This window comes from Pseudopodoces humilis, chromosome 21 (genome assembly GCF_049639895.1).
Source record: "Pseudopodoces humilis isolate 2021_Gansu_Grassland_sample_001 chromosome 21, ASM4963989v1, whole genome shotgun sequence".
Lineage (NCBI taxonomy): Eukaryota > Metazoa > Chordata > Aves > Passeriformes > Paridae > Pseudopodoces > Pseudopodoces humilis.
The window spans coordinates 11,032,331-11,055,443 of NC_142220.1; the positions used below are offsets into that span (position 1 = coordinate 11,032,331).

The 23,113-nt window shown below is 58.9% G+C and overlaps 1 protein-coding gene across 2 annotated transcripts; it reads right to left on the minus strand.

The window, feature by feature from the left end:
* Positions 1-1,288: 1,288 nt before the first annotated feature.
* Positions 1,289-22,515, minus strand: ARHGAP44 (Rho GTPase activating protein 44). Of its 2 annotated transcripts, XM_005530971.2 has the most exons (21): positions 22,380-22,515; positions 14,264-14,303; positions 13,615-13,719; positions 13,441-13,517; positions 11,931-12,042; positions 11,570-11,646; positions 10,805-10,922; positions 10,138-10,206; positions 9,985-10,066; positions 9,001-9,128; positions 8,684-8,795; positions 7,746-7,827; positions 7,349-7,429; positions 7,154-7,267; positions 6,925-7,016; positions 6,520-6,700; positions 5,923-5,940; positions 5,445-5,666; positions 3,688-3,767; positions 3,268-3,603; positions 1,289-2,194 (listed from the first exon to the last, which is right to left on the minus strand). In XM_005530971.2, exons 1-21 carry the CDS (start codon positions 22,430-22,432, stop codon positions 2,046-2,048), a joined length of 2,328 nt encoding a protein of 775 aa, XP_005531028.2. In that variant the 5' UTR covers positions 22,433-22,515; the 3' UTR covers positions 1,289-2,045. The 2 variants fall into 2 exon arrangements, with proteins under 2 accessions (XP_005531028.2, XP_087921534.1); XM_088065408.1 differs by lacking the exon at positions 5,923-5,940.
* Positions 22,516-23,113: the final 598 nt, after the last annotated feature.

Sequence of the window (23,113 nt, forward strand, 5' to 3'; positions counted from 1 at the left end):
CCAGACGCTCCCAAATGGAATCGACATGGGGGGCTCCTGCCTGACCCAGGGCATGCCAGACCCTGATCCAGAAGTGTTCCAAACCAGGACCATCCCTAGCTGGGGGTTTCAGACCTGGGCTCATCCCAAACTGGGCTCATTCCCAAGTGGTGGCTCTGAACCCGGGGGTCTCCCAACGCAGGGCCATCCCAAACAGGGTGGGTGGGTGCAGGGTCCCCAGCTCTGCAGCACCAGAGTATTTATTGTACCAGGAGAGTTTTATTCAGAGACGCTTTTTGTTTTCTAAAAGGCGACTATTTGGGGGCGGGGGGTCCCCCACACCTCGGTCTATGCAATCCCCGATTCCTGCAGCCAGCTTTTGTACGGGGCTCTACCCCACCGCCGGCGGTTTCTATTAAAGACACGTGAAACAAGCCCAGTGTCCATCCTTGGGGACGTGTCTGTGGGGAAAAGGGCTCTGTGTGTCTTGGGGGTGGTCCTGCAGTGGGGATCAACCCAGGGTCAGGGGTCAGTCCTGGCTGGATCCTGCCGTGTGGGGCAGCTGTGCCTGGGGGAGGTCTGGGAGCAGGGTGGCAGCACCAGAAGTGTCAGAATCCTGGAGCTGAGCCCACCCAGACATGAGCAGGATGTGTGGGGAAAGTTGGTGCAGCCACAGTGAGGGATGGAGGTAGAGGTGGTGGGGTCAGGGGGGAGATGGAGGAGATAGACAAAGGGGAGGAGTTTGGGGGCTGGTAGACATGGGAGTGGGATCAGGGTGGAAACAGATGTGTGTGGAAGAGGTGGGATTGGGGTGGAAGTGGAGGAGGTCAGGGTGGATGAGGTGGGATGGAGGGGCAGGGCAGAGATGGAAGCAGTGGAGATGGAAACAGGCCTGGGTGGAAGTAGAGGAGGAAGGTGGAGGAGTCTGACCTTTGCTGCAGTCTGCTCCAGTCCAAGGCCCCTGCTGTGCCACCCCTGCTGCCGTGGCTGTGGCCCTGCTTTGTGGCAGGGGACATGTGGGATTGCCACTCCTTGTCACCCAGCCACTCGACACCCTGGGTGTAGCAGTTTCCCTGGGGCACCCATGGATGCTGGCAGTGACAAGGACAGGACCTCCCCACTGCTCTGCACCCCACAGATGCAGCTGGGAGAGGGTGGTGATCCCTCAGTCCTGCCCCATCCCATGGCACCAGACCCATAACATTCCCTATAAAACACCACTTTATCACCCAAATCCTCTCCACCTCCAAATCCTCCCCCCAGGGCTGGGGCAGGAAGCAAAGGCTGGCGCTGCCGGGCAGTTCTCAGCTAGTGGCACACGGATTTATTGGATTTATTGATTGCTTTGGGGTGCTGGTGCCCCCCGGTGCCCACCTGGGGTGGGGGGCACGGCGCGAGCGGGGCGGGGGCGAAGCGCTGCCATTTCCATCCTCCCTCTCTCCCCGACCGGGCGGGAATGGCTCCAAATAAAACAAATCTCTCTATAATTTCTCTCTCTCTATACAAATATAGAATATATATATATCTCTGCCGATATATATATATATATATATAGATCTTCTCTCTCTGGAAAGGATAAAAGGTTAATTTGTCTGTGCATGCACGACCAAAGCCACCAACCCCCAGGGACAGCGGGTGCTGAGGGACGTGCTCCTCCCCACCAGCACCCCGAGAGCTGGGGGGGCACATCCTGAATCCCCAGGTTATTGCTGGTCAGGTCCCATCCTGCTCCCGAACAAGCGGAGGGGGAAGAAGCCGAAGAAAGGAAATCCCACTGCAAAGCGCCGGCGAGCTCCTTGTCACCTGGCCAGCACCCAGTGGCACCCGGCTCGGAGCACGGAGGACGTGGTGGCATCACCGCGGGGTCGTGGGTGCTGCGGGGCGGGGGAGGCAGGCACCCGGTTCAAAGGCAAAGTCTGGATAAGGCGAACAAAAATGAACTAAAGAACAGCGGCCGTCCCCAAACCGGGAGCTTCGCCGCCCAAAACTGGCCCATGGCCCTTGGTGCCGGCGGCCGGTGCTGGCCCCTGGGTGCCGCACGAATGAGCTTGGGGACAAGGACACTGTCATAGGGCCGTGCTCTCCGATTCCTCCTCCTCCTCCTGCCGCGGGGTCAGGCTCGTCCCCGAGAGTCTCTGCGCTGCCTCGGGCGGGTCCCGGCACAGGGCGGCGTCCGGCGACACATGGAGGGAGGGGACCTCAAAACGGAGCAGACCTGCGGGAGGGCACAGTGATGGGGACACCCGCCGGGGCTGGCATCCTGTTAGTGCCACCACCAGGGGTGTCACCGCCGCCCTCTGCTCTGCGGAGCTCACCCGAGCCAGGGCGGTGACCCCAGCTGTCCCCACACACTGCCCGGGTCCCGGGAAGCTCCATCCCACCGAGCGCAGGTGACACTGTCCCCTCTCCCAGGGCACCCGCAGGGTGAAGCTGCGCATGGGAAGTGACAGGGTGACCACAGCCACAGGCAGGCGGTATCACTGTGTTCTTTGCTGAGAGCAGAGCAACCCCCTCAGACCGAAAAAGCTCCTCTGCCACTCCTGCCCAGCTCAGGGACATTGTCAGGGTGTGATGTCAGGGCTGCATCCATGCCCAGGGTGCCCTGCCAGGCCCACAGCAATGTGTGGGCAGAGCCACGCCGATGCCTGTGCCACCCAAAGGCAGGTGGCAGCCCCTGGGGACACTGTGACCAGCCCCTCGCTGCCACTCACGCTGTCCGACCCCTCACAGGCAGGATGGGCATGGAGGGGACAGAGGGGACACACATCCATTGTCCCCAGTGCCAGCTGGCACTCCCAAAGCGTCCCCTTGGCTCTCCCCCTCCAGCAGCGCAGGGACCCTGGGGGGACACGGCCCCAACACAGCCCAGGGCCAGGGAGGGCAGAGCAGCAGGGACAGCAGCACAGCTCCTGGGGATGGCACATTCCTGGTGACACTGCCACGTCTCAGGGGACATAGCCAGCTTCCCGATGCATCCTCACCTCCCTGGGCTCATCACCACCGTCCTGGGGACAGTTCCACTTTGCCAGGGGCATCACCACCTTCCTGAGTACATGGCCACCCTTAGGGGGATGCTGGCACCCTCCTGGGCCAGTACCACCTTGCCTGGGCTATCATCTCCTTCCTGGGGACATCATCTACTTCCTAGGGACAGTTCTGCCTTTCCAGGGACATTGTCACCTTCCTGGGGAACGCTGCCACCTTCCAGGGCACAGTCCTGCCTTCTCAGGGCCATTGTCCCCGTGCTGGGCACTCTGCCACCCCCCGGAGCCCCCCCGCCGGGGTTACCTGTGAGCGCGCCGTCCCCGGGGCCCGCGGTGTCCAGGCGGGGCGGGCCCGGGGGCGGGGGGGGAGGGGGGGCGGCCGGGGGCGGCGGCGGCGGGGGGGGCAGCGCGGGGCGCGGCCGCGCTTTGGGAGCGGCCCGGGCCCGGGGGGCTGCGGCGGCGGGGGACGGCAGCAGCGGGGGCGGCCCGGCTCCGGGCGAGGCTCCGGGAGGGGCTCCGGGGGGGCCGTACGGGGACGGGGTGCTGGGGGGGGTCGGGGACAGGCTGGCCGGGGACGGCTGCCCCCCCGCCGCCTCCCCCGCCGCCGCCCGGGGAGGGATGGGCGCCAGCTTCTTGGCCCCTGCGGGACAGAGACAGCGACAGCGACACGTCAGGGGCACCCCGGGACACCGCACCCCGCAGCCCCCGCCCGCACCTCTCCTACCTTTGCGCAGCGACTGCGGGCTCTGCTCGGCCGCGGGGGCGGGGGACGGCCCCGGGGACAGCTCCGGGGGCTTGAAAGTGCTGGGGTGGGCACGGGGCACGGAACGGGCAGGGAGAGGAGAGAGCAAAAGGGGAAAGGGGAAGGAAAGGGAGAAATGGAAGGAAAAGAAAACAAACAAAAAAAAAACCTCGCAAAATTGGGGTGGGGGAAGAGAAGGGAAAGAAGAAAGAGGAAAAGGGAAAGGGAAAAAAAAAAGAAATGGAAGAGAAAGGAAGAACGGGGAAAATCCCACAAAATAAGGAAAAGGAAAAAGAAAGAGGAAAAGGAAAGGAAAGAAAATGGGGAAAGGGGAAGGGAAAAGGAAAAGGAAAAGGAAAAGGAAAAGGAAAAGGAAAAGGAAAAGGAAAAGGAAAAGGAAAAGGAAAAGGAAAAGGAAAAGGAAAAGGAAAAGGAAAAGGAAAAGGAAAAGGAAAAGGAAAAGGAAAAGGAAAAGGAAAAGGAAAAGGAAAAGGAAAAGGAAAAGGAGAGTTTAAAGCATAAAAAGGCAAATAAAAAAATAAAAGTAAAATTAAAGTGAAATTAAATTAAAATAAATGAAAAATAAAAATAAACCAATGAAAAGCAAAGAGCAAACGTTCGAAGAATTAGAAATAAAATTAAAACAAAAAAATACAAAATAATTAAATAATAAAGGCAAATGTGAAATCAACAAAACAAACTCAAAAATCATGACAAATATGATTTAAAAGTAAAACAAAAATAAACTCCAAAATCAAGTAAAAGGAAGCCATAAAAGATGAGCCAAAGCAATAAAAAAGAAAATTGAAAATAAACAGCAGAAGAAGAAGAAGAGGGAGAGCCGTGAGCTCCTTCCCGCACCCAGTGCTCCGCACCCCGTGTCCCCCTCCCGCCGCCCCCGGGGTTCCTCTGCCCCCGCCGCTGGGGCCCCCCCGGCCCGCGGGGCCGCGGTTCCCTCGGGGGGCCGGGCGGGGGTCCCGGGGCAGGGGGGGCGGAGGGGAGGCAGAGCCGGGACCGGGCAGGGGGACAGTGCCACGGGGAGCAGCGCGGGCAGCGGGGGAGCTGCGGCCACAGCTGGCACCGGGGGCTCGGGGGGTCCCGGGGCGGGGGGGCGCTGGGGCCGCCGCTGCGCCAGGCAGCTGCCGGGTCAGCCCTGCTGCAAAGGTACAGAAGCACCGTGAAAACCGGCAGAGCTAACACAAAACCCGGGGGAAATTCATCAAAGAGCAGCAGCGTTGGCGGTCAGGGGCAGCGGCGCGGGAGCCCCGCGGTGCCGAATCCCCGGGCACGACCCTCCGGGGGCAGCCCCTCCCCAAGTGCGAGCATCCCGGCCCGGCTCTGCTGCTCTTTTGGGGCAGAAAAGTGGGATTTAGGCGCCTTCTCCCACATGAGCAAAGTCGGACTCAGACCCTGGCCAGACGAAGGTCTCGGAAGGCGCTGGGCTCCCTGAGGGTTTTCTCTGCACCTTCCTGCAGCACCTCCAGCCCAAATTCCACCACAGCCCAGTGAGACCTGGGCAAGGAAAATCCCAGAAGTCAGCACGGTTCTCATGGGAATGGCAGGATGGGGATGCGGTGGTGGCTGCGGGGATGCCGAGCATCCTCTCCTGCTGCCCGCAGGTCTCTGCTCCTCTCCCGAGGATGCTGAGCATCCTCTCCTGCACCGTGAGGTTGTTTCCTGCTGGCATCACTCGCGGGGAGGATGCCCGGCTTGGGGACACGGGCTGCCGGTGGCCTTACCTTGTCCGCTCGGCTGCCGGGGGGAAGCCGAAGCTGGTGGGAGGCGGGGAGGGCGTTGCTGAAATCTCTGGCGACTGCTCGGGAATGGGCGAGTGGGGCGTGGGGGGGAGCTCGGCGGGCGGGGCCGGGGGCTGCGCGGCCGGGGGGGCCGAGGTCGCCTTGCGCCCCGCTGAGGTGCCTCGGCGAGCCACCCACGAGGTGTCCATCACCCTGACGCCCATGCTGGGGACACAGAGACGGAGGTCAGCACACGCCCGGTGGGAGGGCACTGCCAGCACCCCCTCGCCACTCCTTCGGGGTCCCTAAAAATGCCTCTTACGCCGGGAAACCGCTGGGAATGAAACTACAGGACAATAGGGCAGGGGTGGCAGCTTGGGATGGGTTTGTGTCACCCACTGGCCTCCTCTCCCTCCCCAAGAACCAGCAGGCACCAGCAGCCTCCCAGCAGCCTCCCAGCAGCCTGCAGAGGATACGGTACCTTTGGATTTTCCTAAGGCTGCATGGGCAGAAAAAAACGATTATTAATGTGAAACCCCCCCCCAAAACTGGACAGTGCACAGGGAGAGAGGTCACTGCTGGGCAAAGGAGCTGTGAGGCTGAGTGGCTTCGAGAGTAGGGGCAGGGGGGGCTGAGCAGGGACCAGGCTATGCTTGGGCTATTTTCTGGAAATGGGGACATTTTTAGGATGGGCAGAGCCCTGGGGTGTTTTCTGGAGCCCACCTGGCTGTTTGAGGTCCCTGTGAGGTGTCATGGAGAGGGGACATGCAGAGGCTGGGAACTGGGAGCTTTCCCCCAGAGCAAATCCTGCAGACCTTGAGGGCACCAGGACACCTGTCTCTGGCATGGCACAGCCCCAGTGTCACCCCGTGGGCAGTGGGCTGGGGGCAGGCATGGAGCCCTGGGTTTACCTGAGCACCCCCAAGAGCCTGGCATGGAGAGCAGAGGGTACCTCCACCCTGGGACCACCCAACCTCCAGCAGCTCACTTCCACCCCAAGGTGATGCTGAGAGTTGTCTGCTGCCCTGGACAGTGTCAAAGCCAGCCCTCCCTCTCCCCAGCCCAGCAGCATTCCTACCCATCCTTCTTGTAGAACTCCAGCATCATGTTGTCGGTGGCCACGCTGAGGGGCCGCCGGGCCTGGTCGTGCTGCCGGCGCTCGCCGTGGTCCATGTCCGGCGAGGGCATGGAGCTGTAGTTGGCGTTGTGGTTCACGTGCAGGGGGCTGCCGTAGTTCCCAGTCACATTGAACTCGATGTCTGGGGTGACAGAGGATGTTGGGGGGGTGTCCTCAGGGAGGGGAGGACTGGAGGTGTTGGCACTGCAGAGAAGCTCAGGGGAGTGCTGTGCTGAGCCTGGCCAGAGCCCTGCCTGAGCTCCAGCAAGCAGAGGGGGCTGGCAAAGCCAAACCTGGGAGCTCGGAGCCCCCTCCCCAGGAGGTGCCAGGAAGCCCAGCTGTCCCGGGGCCGCGGGCACACCCTACCTCCCGGGAAGAACCAGTCTGCGTGCTGGATGAGCGGCTCGATGATGCCCACGATCTGCAGTGACAATGTCGTCATCATCTCCGTCATGTTCCTTCAGGGGGGCGGCAGCTCAGCAACCCAGCAGGATTCCCAGCAGGATTCCCAGCAGGATTCCCAGCAGGGTTCCCAGCAGGGTTCCCAGCAGGGTTCCCAGCAGGATCTGCCCCTCAGCCCTCAGCCAGCGCTCACCCCTCGTCCTGTGGCCACAGCAGGTTGGGCCCCAGCACGATGGCCACGTTGCTCGGGGTCATTTTGTTCATATCCTGGTACTCAGTCAGCTTGGCCAGGAATTTAATCACATACCTGGAAAGCAGATCCCAAATGGGTCAGTGCATGGGTCACAGCCTCTGTGTGCCCTCCTCGTCCTGCTGGCCCCAGGCTCACCTGATGTTGTTGTAGTTGGCTTTGGGCAGCTTCTCGCAGGCATTCCAGAGAGCCTGCAGCCGTTTCTCCTGTTCTGGGATGCTGCAGGGAGGTGGGAGAGGACATTCCCCATTCTCACCCTGCCCTGGGGCTGTGGTCCCCGTCAGCCCCACCCCTGCAGACCCTGCGAGACCCTCAGGCTGACACCAACATTATCTGAGTAAAAGAAGCCCCAAAACCTGTCCCATGGAGAAGGAAACAATTTGGATGCTGGACCTTTCACCACTCCACGGCTTCCAGAGCCCAGAGGAAACATCCCAAATATTGTGAACTGTGCCAGAACAGCCCCAAACCATCCACAGGGACCCGGGCTGTCCCAGCCATGCCACAGAGGAAAGGGGGGATGTCCCAGACTCACTTGGAGGCCTGGATCCACTCCTCGTACAGCTCAAACGTCATGAGGGGCTCGGGCAGCTCCCGCAGGTAGGACTTGAGGGCTCCTGTGGCACACAGGGGACACAGGGATTGGCACTGTGGGTGGCACCAGCTGTTGGGCACCAAGTGGTTTTTCTCCTGGGCGCTGGGATTCACATCCCCCCCAGCCTTCCCACCCACCCCAGAGCACCTGCTGGGCTCACTGACTTGGAGCAGCCTGTGGTACCCCTGACCCCCAGCACCCACCCTGTCACCCCCCAGTCCCTCTTGGCACCTTCCCAGTTCCCTCCCCCAGGTGTTTTCCCAGGTCTCCATCGCCCGTTTTTGCCTGGGACATTCCCAGCTCCCTGTGCTGGGACAGGCTCCCATTGGGAAGGGAGGGTTCAACCCTGTGCCTGCCAGAGCCCCCATTCCCAGAGGGAGCAGGGACACCATGGGGACCCAGCCAGTGCTCCAGAGCACTGGGATCTGTGCTTGGGGAGGCAATTCTCCCCAGAAGAGGTGAGAGAAGATGGGAAGTTTGATGTTAACATGAATCTTCCCAACCAGTCCCTGCTCCTGCAGAGACCCCCTAATCAGTGTCACCCTCATTAGCATCACCCTTATTAGTGTGACTGGATGATGGTTGTATCCCTGTTTTCTTCATCTCCAGCCTGGCCACGTCCCCGTGGATGGCAGTAACTCCCTGGGGCTGCCACTGTCCCCAGGTTGTGTCACCCGCCCACTCATTGAGGGGACACCCTGCCCCATCAGCCAGGCCATCAATTAATGACAAAATTAATTGAACAAAATCAGACCCAGCATCGACCCCTGGACAGCACCACTGGTTCCTGGTCCCTATTTGGACTTGGTGCCACTGATCCCCCTCAGGATGCCCTTGCAGGGTGCCTGGAAGGGCCACCCCACCCTGAGGAGCCCCACCTGCGATGGCATGGGGGTCAGCTGAGTACTCCTGCACGTCCACCACGCAGCAGTCCAGGGCAGCCTTGAGCTTCTTCAGCTTGGAGGCTGAGGGAGCCACTCGGAAGAGACCCTGGGTAGAGGACACGGAGAGTGCTGGACAAGGCTTGGGGCTGGAGATGTCCCTAGAGCCCCCCAGTTCCTCACCCTGGCCCTGGGGACACCTGTGGGCCTCTTCCACCACACCCAGCAAGGGTGGGACATGGGATCCACCTCCTGCATCCCCCTTCCAGCAGGGACCCTTCTGTTCCTGTATCCTCCTTCCAGCAGGGACCCACCTCCTCCTGCATCCCGCATTCCAGCAGCATGGTCACACAGGCCTCCACGGGGAAGGCGATCTCCCGCCCGCTGACAGCCAGGTGCTCCTCCAGGGGCTTCCCAAAGGAAGGCTTCTCCATCCACGCCTCTGTGATGGGCAGAGGGGGCAGAGGAGAGGGAGGGTGGTGCCAGGCCCAGCAGCCCCTCCCCAAAAGGCCCTTGGGTCACAGTTTTGGCAGCAGAATACTTGGTATGGATGTTGTTAGGAGAACAGGACCCTGCACCTCTAGCCTGGGCAGCTTGGGAAGTGCTTTTGAAAGTGTAATCCAAACAAAATACTTTCCAGCCATCACAGGATTTCAAAGGAGTTGGATGACATTTTCCAGTAGGCAAACCTTTGCAAAATTCTTCTCCTCTTCCATCATGGTTTAAGGCAGGAATATTTTGTGGGATAGAGAGAAAATCCCTCCTTGCCGTGCTGCAGTGACAGCAGCACCAGGAGCCCTGGCCAGGGAAGGAGCTGCTTTTGGGGCCATTGCCTGGGGCTCACCCCAACCTTGACCTCCCAGCCCAGAGCCTCTGGATGCTGCAGCCCCAGAGAGACCTCCCAAGCCCCCCCCTAAATCCCAGAACAGTTTGAGTTGGAAGGGACCCCAAAGCCCACCCAGTGTCACCCCTGTCATGAGCAGGGACACCTTCCACTGTCCCAGGCTGCTCCAAGTCCTGGCCTTGGGCACTTCCAGGGATCCAGGGGCAGCCACAGCTGCTCTGGTCGCCTGTGTCAGGGTCTGCCCACCCTCACCATGCTAGGGCAGGTTTCTCCCTCTCCGTGCAGATGGATCCTGCCCCCCAGCCAAGCGGGATGGGATCTCCTCCCACTGGGACAGGCGGGATGCAGGCAGGACATGCAAAGGGAGGGTGTTCAGCTGTCCCTGCCCTGTCACAGAGCCTGTCCCAGGCCCTCGGTGTGACTGTGGGAGCGGGACAGACCTGTGGGCACTCACCCTGCTGGGCTTTGATCTGTGGCAGGAAGTTCTGCAGGAGCGCCAGGGATTTGCGGTGGTACTCGGCCTGCACCTCGATCAGCTGCGGGGACACGGCACCGGGGTCACTGCACTGCCGCCCACAGCACAGCCCTGCGTGCGGCTGCCACTTACAGTTTGAAAATAGTTTGCATAGTCGACTTCTTTGGCCACAAAATTGTACATGTCAGCCGAGAGTTGGTCCTGCGGGGGGCAGAGGATCTGTCACCGTCCCTCCCCTGCTGCCCTGGAGCCACCACCCCGGCCCTTCCCGAGGCACCAGGAGGAGCAGCAGGAGCCAGAGTGGCACAGGGTTAAGGTTAGTGTGTCAGGGGAGGTTCAGGAGACCCCCCCCTCCCCCCACTGCAGCTTGAGCAGGGTCCAGGTCCCCCCAGATGCACAAAGAAAGGAGATCGGGCTCCCTCTTGTCCCATGGAAAGGGGATGAAAGTCCCACTTAGTGCTTGAAAATGACAGGAATAAACCCAGCACAGAGAAGTTGGAGAAGTGTCTCTAACAGTGCCAGGGCTAGATGTTCTCAGGGCTGAGCTCTGCCAGGACAAGTTCCCAGGGAATGGGAGCCCCCCCAGTTCCATGGGATGTGGAAGATGGGGACAGAGCAACTGGGGATTTCCAGCTTGGCTGGGGAGCATCACTCAGAGCCCCTGCGCTGTGTCTGGGCACCAGAGGAGGGGCAGCCCAGGCAGGGGGGAAGGAGGATGCAGAGCAGGGTGAGAGGAGAGGCTGCAGCTTTCCCCAGTCGGGGAGCACACAGACCCCTGAGCCAGGAGCAGCCCCAGTACCCTGCAGATCTCCACTCTGTTGGCTGCCTCCTCCATCTCCTCCCTTAGAGCATCGGCCTTGGCGCCCGAGGGTTGCAGGTTGCTGGCCAGCCCCGAGGACTTCATCGACTGCTGCCACCTGCGGGAGGGACAGGGACGGTCAGAGCATGGACCACATCCCACCACGGTCCCCAGGGCTGAGCAGCACGGAGATGATCCCAGCTGGGATTTAGCACCCACTCCCAACCCCATCCCCACAGCGCTGCACAGACCAGGCTCCAGGGAAGGAATTCTTTTTAGCAGGGTAAGGAGCCATATCCAGTGGTGGGAAGAGAGAGGAAGGGGATGGGAGAGCCTGGACATGATGCTGGGGACTGTGGACACCTCTCAGACCTCTCCCAGGACATCCTGGAGTAGGGGCTTGGAAAACTCAAGGGCGTCCAAGTCATCCCAGCTCCCCTTGGTGCCACTGCAGGGGCCGGAGCACCAGGCTCTTTGCATCAGAACTCACCAAGACAGGGAAAAAAGTACAAAATAACCCTTTCTGCCAGAAAAAAAATACACTTTTGCTGCAGAGGGCAGGCAAGGGAAAGGAATCCATTTTTTCTGCAGACAGGAGCAGAAATTGTGGCTCATTGCAGAGCTTGACTCAAGGCCCAGAGACACAGCCAGGATTCCTTGTCCCAAGGGAACTGCAGTGCCAGGGGCCCAGGAGCTGCTCTCCTGGGAGCTACCCACGGCCTGGGAATGTTTATTTCTTATAAAGCACTTGGAGGCACTTCCTACCTCGTCCTGGAGGAGTCCATGTCCAGCACGAGCTTCGCTAAGTGCTTCCTCTGCTTTTGGATATTTGGGATTTCCACCTGCAGCAGCACATGGAAGAGGAGGAGGTGAACACCCCTGGAGAGGTGGCCAGCAATGGGTCACATGCTGGGGCAAGCTGGCTGGGTAAGGATGCAGCTCCTTAATTTAACACCCTCAGGGAGATGGCCCAGCTGATCCCTCCCACGTGTCCCACCTGGAACGTGCCACACCTCACCAGCCCCAGCCCCAGAACCTGAGAGGAGCGGCCTTGGGGGATCCAAACCTCCCGGAGAAGGCAGGCTGGATGAGGGCAGGAGAAGGACATGGCAGGACCCCGGCTCACCTCAGCCAGCACAAAGAGCGGCTCGATGACGTCCCTCTCCACCTGCAGCTCAAAGTGGATGAGCTCCTGCGCCAGTTTGTCCTCAGCCTCCCCGCACAGCCGCAGCATCTTCCTGCAGGGCCAGGCGTGAGGGGCTGCGCCAGGTGGGGCTGCCCCGCACCCACGGGGGCCAGGGCACCCAGCGGCCCCTCCAGGGCACAGCGGGGAGGAAGGGCAGCAGCCAGGGGCCCTGGGCACCCGGGCTGTCAGGAAAGCACATTCCTCAAGTATTGCAGGATTATGTTATTCTAATGATATAATAATAATTAAAATATTATATCATTGTATTATGACTATATTATTATGTTATATATTAGTATTATGTTTTAGTAATATAGAACATATAACATATAACATATATCATATATAACATATAACATATAATATATACTATATAATATTGTATTTTATTATATACTATATATTATTATTATGAGACATTATTAACTATATTACTATGTTATATATTGGTATTATCTTATGTTTTAGTATTAAATTATATAATATTATTATGACATATTAACTATATTATTATGTTATATATATAACTATATTATTATGTTATATATTGATATTATGCATATATTGATGTTATTTTATTATATATTATTATTAGGTCAGTCTGAAATTGTATGGACTTTAAATATCTATAAAAATAAATATATATATAAAATATATAAATAATAAATCACATATAAATATAAAAATATTCATAAAACATGTAACCATATAAATTACAATATAGAAATATATAAAATGTACAAGTGTAAATATATTAATAAGGATAAATAACATACAAGTAAATAGTAATAACTCAAATAAAAATATATAACATATATAAAAATTGATATAAAAATAAACACAAAGGTCTATATATGCAAATTACACTGTATGATCACAGGACACCAGCCCATACAAGGAGGAGAAGAATTAACTACCGAGATCCCCCCAGCCCCTCCAAGAGAGCAGTGAATCCCCATTATCCAGCACCAGAGACAAGGAGCAGCAGCATTCCCAGCACATTCCCAGTGCATTCCCAGCGCATTCCCAGCACATTCCCAGTGCATTCCCAGCACATTCCCAGTGCATTCCCAGCACATTCCCAGTGCATTCCCAGCGCATTCCCAGTGCATTCCCAGTGCATTCCCAGCACATTCCCAGTGCATTCCCAGCACATTCCCAGTGCATTCCCAGTGCATTCCCAGTGCATTCCCAGTGCATTCCCAGGGCATTCCCAGTGCATTCCCAGTGCATTCCCAGCACATTCCCAGCACATTCCCAGTGCATTCCCAGCACATTCCCAGCACATTCCCAGTGCATTCCCAGTGCATTCCCAGCACATTCCCAGCGCATTCCCAGTGCATTCCCAGTGCATTCCCAGCACATTCCCAGTGCATTCCCAGTGCATTCCCAGTGCATTCCCAGCACATTCCCAGCCCCCGGGCCCCAGGCCAGCCCCAGCCCCCCTTACCCCAGCAGGGAGTCATCCCCCAGCACAGTCGATCCCTCCATCAGACACTGTGCCAGCGTTGTCAGTGGCAGCTTCTTCTGCAAAGAGATGGGCTGCGCTCCCACCTGGATCCCCCTGGATCCCCAGATCCCCCAGATCCCTGGATCGTGGAGCCCCCGGCCCCACCGCTCTCACCGAGCGCTTGTCGGCGTCCAGGCCCTGCTGGCCCTGCAGACAGGCAGTCAGCTTCTTGTGGGTGCTGTGGGACACCTGCTTCACCAGCTCCAGCCGCTTCTCCACCTGTGGGAGCGACACAGCCCATCACCAGGGATCTGTCATCTCCAGGGATCCCATCATCTCCAGGGATCCCATCACCAGAGATTCCATCATCTCCAGGGATCCCATCACCCATCACTAGGGATCCCACCATCTCCAGGGATCCCATCATCTCCAGGGATCCCATCACCAGGGATCCTACCATCTCCAGAGATCCAATCATCTCCAGGGATCCCATCACCAGGGATCCCACCATCTCCAGGGATCCCATCACCAGGGATTCCACCATCTCCAGGGATCCAATAATCTCCAGGGATCCCACCATCTCCAGAGATCCAATCATCTCCAGGGATCCCATCATCTCCAGGGATCCCATCACCAGGGATCCCATCATCTCCAGGGATCCCATCACCCATCACCAGGGATCCCATCATCACCCAGGATCTCATCACTGCGGGATCACCGTTCCCCACAGATCCCATCACCTGGGACCACTGATGGATGCAGGCCCCACAGGAAGTGCCCAGGCACCCATGGACACCCTGGGATTGCTCCGAGGGAACCTCACCTGCAGCAGATCTTCGCTCAGCACCTCAGTCTTCTCGGCTCTGCAAGACAAGAAAGGAGAGGAACCATTGGTGAAGAGGGTGGGACACGCAGCAGTGCCCCGTGCACACCACAGAGCCCTGGATGGGCTTTTCCATCAGGATGCAGGGGGGCTTTAAGGATCTCTGCTCCCACCAGCCATCACCTCATCTCCTAAAGAAGGAACAGATGGAGCACCTCCATGGCTCACACCAATCCAGAGCCTGCCTCTCATCTCTCCCTTATTTTTCCATTACTCCCAGGAAAACAGGGATGTGAGATTCCCAGAAGGAGCTGGGCAGGCTGGAGAGAGGCGCCATGTCTGCACAGGTGAGGCTCCCTGGGCTCCGTGCCCTCTCCAGATCCCAAGGACAGCGCATCCACATGGCTGAGCCTCCTCACACGGGGACAGCCATGGGATGGGAGGTGGCAGCTGCTGCCCAGGCCTCTCCAGAGCCCTTCCTGCTGCTTGCTGGAGACAGATTTACCACTCCAGAGCCCGTGGCAGCCGCTGCCTTCCTGAGGGAGGAATGCTGGCATGGAGACACAAACCCACCATCCTCAGCCCGTGGACCCGCAGCATTCAGAGCCCCTGCACCACAGCTGCTCAGGCTCATTTAAACCATCACATCTGGATCATTTATTCCTTTTCCCAGGGTTTTTAACAACTTCAGTGCATCCTTTCAGTTGGAAAAACGAGCTCTGTCAGTTTGAGCTGGGACAGAGCTGTGATTCAGCCAATTGGTCCCTAAAGATTTGTCAGGGGACAACGAGGGCTTGCTGCTGTCATGCTGAAAACACCTTTATTTCCTGAACCAGGTCCCTTCCTGCCATCCAAGCTGGATTCTCAGATTGGAGAGAGGGAGGGAAGTGTTAGAACAGCAGAAATAAGGAGCAATCACAGAGAAAGATTCAGGCAGTGAGTGCAGCACAGGAGTGGCTCATGCACAAGCACATCTCACCCAAAGCCTTGCAGAAAGAGCAAATCACAGAATCATGGAATGGGTTGGGTTAGAAGGGCCCTTAAATCCCACCTAGTGCCACCCCAGCCATGGCAAGGGACACCTTCCCCTGGTGTCACTGGCTCCAGCCCCAGTGTCCAGCCTGGCCTTGGGCACTGCCAAGGATCCAGGGGCAGCCCCAGCTGCTCTGGGCACCCTGTGCCAGCCCTCCCCAAACCAACTGCACTAAATCTGCTTTGGGCATGAAAAATGTCCCAGCATTTAAGGTGGTTTAAAAATAATTTTTAAACAAATGAATTAAACAAACCCTGTTTATTTTAATTTTAAAAATTGGTCATTGAAATAGATTAGAACCTCTCTAAGGAGCACTGCCCACCTGGGAGCTGAGCAGCTTCTCCTCCTCCTCTGGTAATCATCTTCACTCTCATTTAGACAGGATTGGAAGTGACACAGAATTAGCACAAACAGGGAAAAAAGCAGCAAATATCCACAGGCACAGCCACAACGTCCGTCCCTGGCTCGGGATATTTTTAGCATCTTGAAGGAGTGGGAGGTGGCAGGGAGTGAGGCACTGCTGGCACATCCCTGCTGCTCACTCCCCAGGAATCACTTCCTCACTTGAACAGAAAAAGGGATTTTTTTTTCTGTGTTTTCTCCTCTCCCAGCCAGGAGATGGGATTTGCACATCCCAGGTCCCATGGGCAGGTCTCTCTCCCAGCAGCCACATCCCAACCCGTGCTATGCTCTGAGGTGTGTTTGGGAAGCAGAAAACCACATTTCAAAGAGAATAACAAAAATCTGGCCTCGATGTTTTAAAGCACATCCTCAGTGAGAGCAACCCCCGTGGTTTCACCAGAGAGCATCCCCCTGTGCCAGCCCTGTGCATCCCAGGGTGTTCCCATGGGCTGGGGAGCCTGCCAGGGAGGAATTTGGCTTGAAAAAGGGGGAACAGCTAGGCTGCAGCATTTTATGGATCGGGATAAGCAAAGGGGCTGCTCCAAGAAGTCCCACTTGAAGACAGGTGATGGTCCCTGTGCTTACCAAGAGAGGGGTGCAGGGACACCCCAATTTCCCTGTGTGGTCCCTAAGTCCCCAGAACTTCATTCCATATGAGCTTCACGCATCCCGAGGGAGCATCCCTTGGAGAGGCAGCCAGCATTCCCAGCTCCCAATGCTTTTCCTCTTCCCTTTTGGCAAATAAAATCCTGCTCCCCCCCCTCCCCTCCAGATTTCCACCCCGAGCCGTTTTTCCCAGCACAAACCCGGGCCCTGCTCAGGCAGCAGCCGGACTCCATCCCTGCAGGCAGCTGGAAAAGGGACGATGACCACGGAGAGCTAAAGCCAACGAGTGGGGGTGCAGCCATGGCACGCTCGGATTTTTGCTGCTGCACAAGTTCATTGCTGCCAGCAGAAATCAACACCAATCAAGCAAATCATGTTGACTCCCAAATAAACACATGAGTTTCCAAAGCCTTGACCTGGGGAGGTGCAGCAGAGCCGGTGCTTCCCTGGAGCATCTGCCAGTGCTAGCCCCTCTGCCTGGCTGGACCATCCATCACTGTCCCCCTCTGGTGCTCCGGCCACCCACAACAGGGAGCTGCCAGCCTTGGATTTGACCCTGAGCCAGCAAAACTCCGAGCACAGCAAGGATTTCATGGCAATTTATCTCTGAATGTGAAAGCATCAGGCGCAGTGTGGAGACAGCAGGAGCAGGGATGCTTCTCCAGAGGTACAGCATGTCCATGGTACCCCAAAAATCCCCTCACCCCCATCTCCTGCCCAAACACCCCTTTGACCCCAGCCCCAGCCACTCTTCGCTGCAGCCTGCCCATAAATATTTAATCACTATTTAATTACCAACACTGATTCCCTGATTTCTCCTTGCTCCAGCCTAAAAATAGTTCCATGGCTGGAAGAGAGGCACAAACACCCAGCCAAGGCTGTACTGTTCCCGCAGCACTGATTCCCAAGGGTGGGGATGTCCCACATCCCACACGGACACGGGGACAGTGCCCGGCTCCATCCTGGTCCTGTCACATCTCCCTCTGGTGCCTGGGAGAAAATTCCAGGCGCTCGAGCTCCCAAAGCCCAGAGGGGAGGTTAGGGAATGAGGTTTATCCGCAGCCCCCAGGTAAAGCATCGTCTGAGTTTGCCAGAGGGAGGAGAAGCCCCTCAGTGTCCCCCACAGCCCTGGAAGCGCTGGGCTCCGTAATCCAGGCTGGATTCTGATCCAAGGCCACGCTGTCCCCACCTTCTGCCGCCGCCTGAGCACTCCCGGCCACCTCCTCCCTGGGGACACGGGTCCCGGCGGCTCAAACCCGGCTCCCGCCGAACCCCAGCGGAGCCGCGGATTTTTCCCGGTGCCTTTTTAGCAGGCAAGAAGCAAATCATCAAATATTGATATCCTCAAATCGCTGCTCAGCTCCCCCGGGAAATGACTCCGACTGCAACATCCAGCGCGACGCGGGGACACGGCCCCGCCGGAGCCTCCTCCGGCGCGTCCCCGGCGCGTCCCCGGCGCGTCCTGCCCGCGGGTGACACAAGCGACAGCCCGGCTGCCCGCGGCTGCGGAGCCGGGCTGGAGCAGCAGGAGCAATAGGCAGGGAGGGCTGGAGCAGCTTCCAACCATCCTGCCCACAGCTGGGAAAACCGAATGAAGCAAAGCAAAATGGGAGACAGAGTCTGCAAGGCAGAACAGCCGCTCGTCCTCATCTCCTGCCCCTTCCTGGCAAGGCGAGCTCTGTGCAGGCATCCCTTTGGCACGGGATGCTCGGGGCCCTCTGCTCCTGGAGCTTCCTTCCCCATCCCGACCACGCTTCCATCTCCATTTAGAAACCGTGGAGAAGCCCCTGCAGGGTGCAGAGCCCCGAGGCTGCTGGAGCAGGGACAAAACCCTCAGCCCGCTCCATGAATATTCCAGGTTGTCAGCGCTGCCTCTTTGCGAGGAGGATAAAAATATCCCCGGGGCTGCCGGGATCTGCCGGCTCCAGAACCGAAATCCCAGGAGGTTCTGCTGACAGCGAGTCACCGGCACCCTGAAGCGCAGATGGGGAACCCAGCTATTTACAGGGTGTTGTTCCCTCCTGCAAATCCCATTGGGAAAATCCCAGGCAGTGCTTTTATTTCCCTCTGCCCTTATTTCGTGCAAGCAGAAGAAAATGTCCTTCTCTCTTGCTGGATATTCCTGCACCACCAGGAATAAACCCTCGGTGTTTAAAGGCTTTGTCTGGATGTGTGGCTGTCCTGGGGCTTGGAAAAGCATCTTCCCGAGAGCCACTGAGGGGACATCCAGCCCCAAATGGCACCACTGCCCCTGGGATGGGGGTCACAGCGTGGGATTCTCAGAAAGGCTGAGAAGGAAAAATCCAACCCCTCCGAGCTTCTGCCACCATTCCTGCTGTCCTCCATCCCCCTGTGCCGCTGGGGAACCCAGCGTGTCACTGCACGTGGCTGCAAGTGCCTGGCTTAATCCCCATGGGAAAAAAATCCCTACGGAGCCCATCCTGGGAAATTCCCAGCGCTGCTGGGGCCGCTGGAGTGACAGAGGTGACACCCTGGTGCCACTGTGCCACTGCCTGGAGCCAGGCGGGACCTCCTGATGATACGGACAAACACAAATAAGAACAAAGACACTTTGCAGGAAACCTCCTCAGGATGTTCTACAGCCACTCCTTGGTTTCTCTTCCCCTTTTCTACCCCATGGAGATAAATATTATTGCTCCTCATGGACTGGCACAGGAATTCTTCCCAAGGCTGGGTACCAAGTGTGGCTCTGGGCTGGGCTGAGCATCCCCAGTTCTTTCTGTCAAGTGAAACGACAAAAAAAAACCCCAAACAAACTAAACTGAACTAAACTGAACTAAACTGAACTAAACTGAACTAAACTGAACTAAACTGAATTAAAATAAAATAAACCACATGCTCAGGGTCCAGCAGAGGTTCCAACTTTCCACTCCAGCTCCTGTGGGAGCTGCTGCTCTCCCAGGGAACGGGCTCTGTGCTGGCTCCCAGCATCCAAGCGGAGCCGGGAAGGTCCTGGTGATGGCAGCCGGGACACAAAGCTCCAGGCTGGATTTGGAAAGGGCACAGTCACTTCCTCACCTGACCCTGACCTTGATTCCACCCTCCCCCAATAATTCCCTGGTTCTGATCCTTATCCTGAACCGATCCTGGCCTTAACCTTGACCTTAACCCTAAGCCTGAGCCTAAGCCTTACCTTAACCCTAACTACCCCAGCCCTGCCCCTGACCTTAGCCCTGGCCCCAATCCTGGCCCAAGCCCTGAGTCTCCTGCTCACCTCAGTCCCTGTGTGTCCCCCTCTCAGGAACAAAGGGCTGTTCCTGCCTGTCCCCTCTGGCTCCTGCTGACCCATGGAGGAGTTTCTCTTCAGTCCCCTCTCTCCTTCCCTTTTTTATGGAAACCTCTCCACCTAAAGCAGGAACAGCCACCAGGGGCTGGGACACCTTTCTGCACACCCTGCAGGGGGGCCTGAGCAGATGTCCCTGCTGTCCCCACTGTCCTGGAATGAAGCAATACCCCCAAGAGACAGCCCCCATGTCAGCACAGCCCTCAGCCCGGGACAGGATCCATCCCGGTGACCCCCAATCCCAGACTCAAGGCGCTGGTGCTGCAGGGGGTCCCTGCTGGGGTTTGGTGACAAGGAGGAGGGGACACCCCTCAGACCCCCAAAGATTGTGGTGCTTGTCCCCCTGTGAGCCTCTTGCAGGGAGACAAAACACCAGGGTTCTACTTTTATTCCTTATTTCCATTAATTATTCCTTATTTCCATTAATTATACCTCAGTTCCGTTAATCATCCCTTGTTTCTGTGTATTATTCCACATTTCCATGTATTATTTCCCACTTCCTTTTATTTTTCCGTTTTCATCTGTTATTCCTTACTTCCCCCTATTATTCCCTATTTTCATCTATTATTCCTTAATCCTATCCATTAGTCCTGATTCTGGCTGTCTGGAGAGGACTGTTCAGGACTCCACAGTGGGAAAAGGGAAAAGCACCTTGAGGTGGGCGCCAGCAGAGCCGGGATGAGAACAAGGATGCTCTGCAAGATCCAGCCAAGCCCTGAGGATGCTCTGGGTGCCCCATCCCAGGGAAGAGGGGCAGCATCCCACCGCTGGCCCTGGGTACCTCCAGAGCCTCCCAGCTCATGCCCAGCACATCCCCTAAGAGGATTAGTAGGGGGTTATCCGAGCCCCCGGCCCCATTCCCAGGAGAATGCGGGATGTGGGAAGGAGGGTGCTCCTGGCCCTGGCAGAGGCACCATTTTGGAGCCAGGGATGGGAGCAGTGCCCGGCTCACGTCTCCCATGCCGTGCAGGGAACCAAGGGACAGCCCCCCGTGCAACCCCCATTCCCAGAGGGTGGGAATGTGTCCAACCCCCTGGGAGGGTCCGGAGTGGGAACCTGGCCCGGCGCAAACGCCACGGGAAAATCTCACCTTCTGTCCCCAGAGCAGCCCCCTTCCCACACCCCTCTGCCGCTCCCCCGCGGGAGGCACTGCCGGGCTCCCGGCGCTCCTGCACCACATTCCCACAGCCCGATCCCAGCGCCACATTCCCGGTGCCACGGCCCCACAGCACGCTCCTGCACCGTGTCCCGCACATTCCCGGTGCCACGCTCCTGTTCCAGGACCCCACACTGCACTCTGGCACCACTCGCACCCCGTGCTCACCACACACCGCATTCCCACTCCACATTCCCACCCCGCGCTCCCGCACGGCTCCTGTGCCGATTCCCACGGCAAAGCCCCGGAGCCGCGTTCCCTGCCCACGCTCCCGCAGCTGCCCAGCATTCCCGCATCCATCCCAGCCCGTGCCCGCCCGAGCCAGCAGGACGCGCCCCCGGCGCCGTGGGGAACACGGGGGGTGCCAGCAGGAGCCCTGGGGATGCCGAGAGGATGCGGAGCCGCTCCAGCTGTGCCAGTGCCCCAGCACCGCGACGGGAAGGGAAAAGAAATAAATCCTCTTTCCCCCCCCCCGCTGCAAAATCTCCAGGAATTACACAACAGCCACCATCAAACCCAGGCCTGGCCGTGTCGGCACACACGGCATTCCCGTGGGCATTCCCGTGGGCACAGCTCCGGCTCCAGAGCCACACGGCCAGCAGGGCCACCCAGGGGTGCTGCGGGAACTGGGGGCAGTGGGGCACCCCACAGCATGGGGCTGGGGAGCCCAGAGAGTGTCCCCGCAGCCCTGGGACAGAGGGGATGGGCAGGACAGAGGGACAGGCAGGGGGCAGTGGGTAAAGGGGCAGGGAGCTGGGCAGGGCAGGTGTACGGGGACAGGCAGGGGTTAACTGGCAGGGGAGCAGGCAGGGAATGAGCAAGGAGGACGTAAGGGGTGGGTATGGGGGCAGTGGGGCAGTCAGAGAACGGGGAGAGGGGCAGGGACAGGGGCACAGTGAGGACAGAGGGTGTCAGGGTTCAGGCAGGGAGCAGGGCAAGGGGCACACAGGGAGGAGGAAGGCTGTAGGGTAGGCAGGGAGCAGGCAGGGAGTGGGATTAGGGCCAGTGGGGCAAGCGGGGCTCAGGCAAGGAAGCAGGCACGGAGCAGGAGCAGTGGGGCAGGCAGGAGGTGGCAGTGGCACACGTGCAGCGTCAGGGCACTGGGGCAGGAAGGGAGGAGGGGCAGGCAGGGAGGGGGCAGGGAGCGGGAAGAGTGTGAGATGAGGGCAGCGAGGCTGCCAGAGCGCAGGCAGCGAATAGGGGCAGTAGGGCAGGCAGGGAGTGGGCAGGATCAGGGCAGTGGGGCAGGCAGGACAAGGGTAGGGGGCAGGACCAGGGCAGGGGGGCAGGCAGGACACATGGCATTGGGGCGCTGGGGCCGGCAGGGAGCGGGCAGGGAGCTGGGAACGGGCAGGTGAGGGTGCGGCGGGGCGGGCGGGAGCAGGCAGGGTGCGGGATGGGTGCTGTGGGCAGGGCTGGGCTGGGCAGGGTCCGTCCCCACCCTCATCCCATCCCATCCCCATCCCATCCCATCCCATCCCCATCCCATCCCATCCCATCCCATCCCATCCCATCCCATCCCATCCCATCCCATCCCATCCCATCCCATCCCATCCCATCCCATCCCATCCCATCCCATCCCATCCCATCCAATCCCATCCCATCCCATCCCTACCTGCCCACGGTCTGGTTGGCGAGCTGGCGCATGCGGTTGAATTGCTTCTTCATCGTGGCGGCGGTGCGGGCGGTGCGGGCGGTGCGGGCGGGCAGCGGGGCCGGGGGGCGGGGGCCGCCCCTCCCCCCTCCCCCCCCGGCGCCGAGCCGGGCCGGGCCGAGCCGAGCCGAGCGGGCCCCGCCGCCCCTGCGCCTCTCCGCGCCTCCGCCTGCGCTCCGCGCCCCCCGCGCCGCCCCGCACCGCCCCCGGCCGCGGCGGCCATGGGAAATGTAGTCCGGGGCCGCCCGCCCCGGCGGGCTCTCCGGGCAGGGGGTGGGTCTTGGAGAGAACCTGGAGCCGGGCATCCCCCCCGGCATCCTCTGACTTCACCCCGGCATCCCTGGGCGTGGCCCCGGCATCTCCCCGGCATCCTTCAACATCTCTCGGCATGGCCTCGGCATCACCTGGCGTCCCCCCGGCATCCCTCTGGCACGCCCAGCGTCACCTGGCATCCCCTCGGGTCCCGTGACACGGCCCCAGCCGCCGCTCCAGCATCCCTGGCATGCGCCCCACATCACCTCGGCGTCCCCTGGCACGGCCCCCGCATTCCCCAGGATCTCCTGGCATCCTTTGGCAGCTCCCCAGAGTTCCCGCGGCCCCAGCACCGCTCCCGCAGCCCTTCCAGCTCCCGGCTCCCACCCCGGCACCCCCATTTCTGCTGTCCAGCCTCTGGGGTTCGGGACACTCAGGGCTGA